The sequence below is a fragment of the Schistocerca piceifrons genome, chromosome 4, assembly GCF_021461385.2.
Source record: "Schistocerca piceifrons isolate TAMUIC-IGC-003096 chromosome 4, iqSchPice1.1, whole genome shotgun sequence".
NCBI lineage: Eukaryota > Metazoa > Arthropoda > Insecta > Orthoptera > Acrididae > Schistocerca > Schistocerca piceifrons.
In genome coordinates, this window is record NC_060141.1 from 273414557 (window position 1) to 273420712 (window position 6156).

At 44.5% G+C, this 6156-nt stretch overlaps 1 protein-coding gene across 1 annotated transcript; it reads left to right on the forward strand.

Annotated features, from left to right (window-relative positions):
• Positions 1-1252: 1252 nt before the first annotated feature.
• LOC124795793 (nucleoplasmin-like protein NO29) lies at positions 1253-5387 on the forward strand. Its single transcript, XM_047259873.1, has 3 exons — positions 1253-1443; positions 4898-5124; positions 5233-5387. The coding sequence occupies exons 1-3, from the start codon at positions 1253-1255 to the stop codon at positions 5385-5387; spliced, it is 573 nt and encodes a 190-aa protein (XP_047115829.1).
• Positions 5388-6156: the final 769 nt, after the last annotated feature.

Genomic DNA, 6156 nt, shown 5'->3' on the forward strand with positions numbered 1-6156 from the left:
GGCACCGACTTCGAGACGGGCCCAGAGACCGCCCGTCCACCCCTCGGACGTCCAGGTGCGCAGATGGCGGAGAGAGCAGACGCGGAGGACGGCCAAACAACGCCCCTGCCGCTTCGACGCCTGCCGAGCAAACCCTGCCTTCACCAACCCGGACGACATAGACACCAGCTGCACCCAGTGAAGCTGCAGAGCTGCATGAAATGCCGCGAGAATTCAAGCAGCTCACACTGCAGCTTCTGCCCTGACTGCGGCCAACCAGGCCACCGCCACACGTGCAGCCCCTGCCCCACATCATGGCTAATACACCAGTACTGGGGCTCACCGTTTGCATTTGGAATGCAAACAGCATTCGGGACCAAGCCGGTGAGTTTCGGCAGTTTCTGCGTGACGAGGCCGTGGACGTCTGCCCCATCACCAAAACATGGCTGAAACCAGGAGTGCAGGCGCAGGCGCCAAACTTCCGGTGCTATCACACCGACCGAGAGATGGCAGGCGGTGAAACGGTGGTGTATGTGAAGACATCGCTACGCCACCATCCGTTTCAGCTACCTGAACTGACCACAGTTGAGGCCACTGGTGTTGTGGTCACCACCTCAGTGAGTCAGGTTAAGTATGTAGCCGCATATCAACCACCAGGACAGCTGCTACAACCGTGAGATTTCCACTCGCTGTTGTCGATGCGTGGCAACTTGTCTGTCGGCGGTAACTTCAATGCCAAACATCCCGAGTGGAACTCCTGGGTGACGACCACTAGCGGGAGGAGGCTACTGTGAGCGGCCCAACAACACGACGCGATAGTGATGGGGCCTTTTGACCCCACACATTATCCCAAAAGCGGCCGCAACGACGTCTTGGACGTCGCTATCATCAAGGGTGCTCACATGACGCCATCGCAACCACACGTTTGGTGTTATCGTCTGATCACATTCCTGTGATCTTTCATCTCGGTAGTGACGGAGTCGCACTGCCGGTGGGCCACAAGCAACTGGGACCACTTCCGGGACCACCTAGAAGTGACAGTCGCCGCCATGCCTGACCCAGAGGACGAGGGTGCCAATGCGTCCCTTGCCACATTCATGCGTCTGACGCACGAAGCGGCAGCAGCAGCCACTGGGATGGAAGAATTGCCACTCTCAGGATAGAGGACGGATCTGCCTGGAGGGTGACCAAAAGCTTCCTGCAACAACGCCAGCGAGTGCCGCCACTCCATGTCAGCGGTGACGTCATCACCGAGCCCAACGCCAAAGCCGGCATGTTAGCCGATGCATTCGCCGCCAATTTCACGCCGGTGGAGGACGTCGTGGATGAAGAGCGCGTCCATTTGGTAGAACAGCACCTTCCTGTTTACCTGACGCCCAGAGACGTGGACGACGTCATCGAGGAAATGACGGAGGATGAGTTCGCGCAACAGCTCGCTCACCTGCAGACAAAGAAGACAGGAGGGTGCGACAACATCAGCAGCGAGCTGCTGAAGATGCTGCCACCGAGCGCCATGCGGCAACTTACGAAGATCTTCAACTCCGTGCTCGGGACTTGCAGCTTCCCATCTGCGTGGAAACATGCAGAATTTGTAGCTGACCCCAAGGCAGGAAAAGACCTGCACCTGCCGCTAAACCACAGGCCTATCAGCCTGTTGCCCGCAGTTTTGGAGGTCTTCGAGAGATTGTATGTCCGGAGGCTGTTGCGACACGTCGGGGAGGAAGGCCTGCTCCCTGATGAACAGTTCGGCTTCAGGAGGGGCCACTCCATGCAGCAGCAACTGCTTCGACTGGTAGAGCATGTGATGGGGGCGCCAGAACGTCGCGAGTATCTTGGGGCGATACTCCTAGATGTTTCCAGAGCCTTCGACAGTGTGTGGCACGACAGCCTTGTGGATAAACTACTTACACAAGGCCTACCGGTGTCACACACCCGCCTGCTCAAATCGTACTTGACTGGGCGCACCTTCCATGTGCGCGCCGACGATGGGACGTCGACAGCATGCCCCATAGGAGCTGGAGTACCGCAAGGGTCCGTCATTGGCCCCTTTCTCTACTCACTATACACCACCGATGTTCCGAGGAGGCAGGGCATGCACGTTGCACTCTACGCGGATGATACGGCTCTCTACGGCACAAGCATCAATGCCAGGCTGATGCGTCACCACCTGTAATCGGCTTGCGACGTCCTCGGAACTTGGGCCACCAAATGGTGGCTCAAGTTTAACGCAGCCAAAAGTCAGGCGGTGATCTTCACCAGAAAGAAGATTCCTGCCGATCTCCAGCCACTCAGCATCATGGGAGTCCCCATCCCATGGTCAAACCCCGGACGCTTCCTAGGTGTCACTGTGGATTGGCGCCTGACATGGAAGGTGCACATCAGGGAAGTAAGGGGTAAAGCACTTGGCAGATTGCGCTTGTTGTACCCCTTACTCAACTCAGCGACGATCCTGCCCCCACAGTGTGGCATAACTCTGTACCTGACACTAATCAGGCCAGTGTTAGAGTACGCTGCTGTGGTGTGGGGCAACGCAGCTGACTCATCCATTGCAAAGCTGCAGACGGTCCAGAACAAGGCGCTTAGGTTAGCGCTTCATCTGCCATGAGACTTCAGCACCGGAGAACTCCACAAAGTAACAGGAGTCCCACTGCTCAAACACCGATTCTGGCAGGCGGCGCATCATTTTTACGCTGCCTCCTGGATGTCAGAGAACGACCTTATATGCAACTTGGGAAACAAAGTACGCTGGCGCCCGACCACTAGGTGGCCAGACCTGTTGCTGGAGTGAAGGCACGCCACAACATGAGCCAGATGAAGTAAAAGAAGAAATGCAACCGAGAGGAAGATTCTGACGAGAGGACAACTTCCAACACACCCAGGCTGAAGTAGAAAGGCGTGATCCGCTCACCCTACAACACACCGGAGTACGAAACTCCATGATTTTGCGTAGCATAGAGCTAGAGTAGAGCTGGGCAATGTATGTCAGCAATTTGTGTGATGTCGGACAGAAAGCATGTAGCTTGTTGACCATGATTTATTTCATTATTGTAAGTATGTTACAACTTGTTTCAGATTTGTCAAGATGCTTTTTATTTCCTTCAAATTATAATAAATATTCAGCTGACACAATACGAGATTGATTTTTAATTTTAACTTTTCTGAAGTTGGAATTTTTACAGTGACTGAGAATCTAGGATTTCTGCTGCGACAGATTGCCAGCTACGACGAGTAAAACAAGCCATAGAGTGTTATAATTGGTGTATGGAGCTGGGATGCAGTGTAATTCTGTAAACTAATCTTGTATTTTGTTTCAGAGTTAACCTGTTTGTTGAAATAATATTCCATTTTTTCGAGAATCAAACAGTGAAGAAGTGAGTAACACTACAAAGGATGTAATGATACTTATGTGAAAACGTAACTTGGAGAACTAACTGTAAGTACAAAAACAGACTTGAATTACTACCTGTAGAAATTGTTTTTCATCTGCGTTGTCATTTTGGAGGACAATAGGGAGGTTAATAACAATAGGAAAGTTGACAATAATGGGGAGGTTAATGGAAACTTGCAAAATAGTGTAGATATTACTGGTAATAATGTAGTTAATCGGGACAGTGAAATCAGGGAGGATAGTGACCACAATAGTGTATGTTCAGCCTTTTGTGGATGTGAATGTAATATATCAGCCTTGAATAGATTATTTCAGTTAATGGAACAACAGAAAAAGACAATTGAAAAATCTTTTGATGAGCATAAAACCTTTTTTGATCAAAATATTGATTCTATTGGTAAAAAATTAGACAAACAAGGAACTCAAATTCGCGAGACAAAAGAGAATTTAGAAAAATTCTGGGAAAAAGTAGAAAAAATTACAGAAATGTGTCATTATAGAAGGGGAAATTGTCACCTTGAAACAGGTATACCAAAAATTCAAAGAGAGACCACATTCCGTAGAAAATTTTGAAAAAGTTGCTACTGTAGAAGTGTTACAATTGAAAAAGCTCACAAAGATTTTGTAAAGAAGTTCACAGAAACTGACCAAAATATACAAAATTTCACTAAAGTCGCAAATGAGAATTTCACAGAGTTAAAAGAAGGTGTAGGCACTTGTTTAGGCAAAATTTCGAACTTCAAATCCAAATTTCAAGAAATCGAAGATTCTGTTGCTCTGAAATCTTTCTGTAGTTACAGTCCATTGTGGAACAATGTTAACATAAAAACATTTTCAGGGGAGGGCAATATGCATCCAGTTGATTTCATGTACCAAATAAAAGATAACTTCACTGATAAAATGAGCGATAGTTTGAAAATTAATTATTTTTTAAAGTTTTTAGATGGGGAACTTTGTCATGGGCGAACCAATCAATCAAGCCCGAAATGTCATTTAATGAGGTAGAACGAGCTTTCATGAACAAATTCTGGTCTGAAACTAAACAAGCTAGAATTTTTGAACAGGCCAAATTTCAAGCAGAGTAATGGTCACGTGAAAACCTTTTGTGAACAACAGTTAAGAACTTCAGTATATCTTGATAAACCACTTCATGAAAGGATCCAAACAGATACTTTAAAATGTAGATTGCCACACAGGGTATGGTGGAGTTTGGCCTATGGGCCTGACGACACCATTGAAGAATTTTTAAGATTTGTAGACAAATTGGACTTAGCATGGGAAAGAAATGACGTCTATAATGACAGGCAAGATGACAGTAGAAATAGAAATAGAGCCTTCAGTTTCAGAAAGGGAAGGGGTAGAAGAAAGAGGACATACTAAAACAATGTATCCAAAAGACAACCTGAAGTGAACAGAATAAATTTTGATAGGGAATTTTGGGAAATTTTTTATCCGAGAACAAAAATGAACAAAAAAGTTGAAGAAATCTGAATATAAACTAGAAGAAAACATTTTGTCAAATTTCTTTAGCAGTAGTAATGCAGTAGTAGTTGTTGATAGTAATGAGAACAGATCTGATGAGTATGGATTAGTGAGAATGTTGAGTGTCTGTGAAATGAGTGAAAAAGCTGATACTGGTGCTGTATGTGTGGAAGCTGATGTTAATGTGATTGGCAATGGAAGTGAGAATGCCAGAGTAATTCCAGATGAAATTGCAGTAGATAATAGACAGGAAAATGAAGATGTGGTAGAACAGAGTAGTTATAGTGTTGAGGTTGTTGAATAAGTGTGTGAAGAGAGAAATGAGTTTGGTGTTGAAAATAATATTAAGTGTGATGATAAAGTTTCTGATGAGAATGTTTCAGATGATGATGATGATGATGATGATGATGATAATGATGTTGATGATGATATATTACTTACAGAATTAGATGGGATGGTATATGTAGAAGTTAAAGTTGATGATTTGGTGCTGAATAATTCTGGAAATTCTGGTGTGTGTTCAAGTAATGAGTTATAAACCTGTAGAACAGTGCCTGATAGATTAATGTTACCAGTTGATGTTAGCAATTTTGTGTCTGAATGAGTTTTTGAAAATGGAAAAGAAGATCTAATTAGTCATAGAGTACTAAGTGTAGTCAATGACTATAGTAGCAAATGTCAGTATGGTGATCAAAAGTGTAAGGTCTTAAGTGAAATTTGTCAAAGTGTGTACTCAGATGATAAAATTGCCATGAGAAATATGGAACAATCTCCTGGTGGTAATATGATTAGTGAATGTGTACAAGTAGTGGAGGAAGGGAGTGTGTGCGTTGAAATCCGTAGCTTGCACACAGATTTGAGGGAGCTTTGAAAAAACAATTACCTAGTTAATGAAAGTACCACAAAAGCGAATAAACAACCAGCAAATAGTAAACTTGTGTTGAAGAATGTATATTTTATGCCACACAGACAAACCCATGCTGTACACCTTGTTAAGACATGTTATGAATATTCTGACCCAATAATAATGAAAACACTAATTGAAAGAAAATTACAAAACATAAAAAGCTCAATTAATGTCCACTGCTTTTTGCTAATACAAACACTGACAAGTGAGAAATCGGACAACTTAACACATTTGAAGCTAATACTGTAAAATATTTTTTTGTAATTTATATTCATATTTCCTTTATGTGTGAATATTTGCATATTTTACCTATATTTTGTCTATTCATAGAGTGGGGGTTGAAAAGGGTATATTTGAACATTTGTGTATGCTTTTACCTGGCATAGATTGGGTGTTATTT

Coding starts and splice junctions, on each gene's coding strand:
- LOC124795793 (XM_047259873.1), top strand. CDS start 1,253: ATGTTAGCCGATGCATTCGCCGCCAATTTCACGCCGGTGGAGGACGTC. Junction 1,444..4,897: donor CAGACAAAGAAGACAGGAGG/GTGCGACAACAT, acceptor AAATTTCTTTAG/CAGTAGTAATGCAGTAGTAG. Junction 5,125..5,232: donor TGAAGATGTGGTAGAACAGA/GTAGTTATAGTG, acceptor AGAATGTTTCAG/ATGATGATGATGATGATGAT.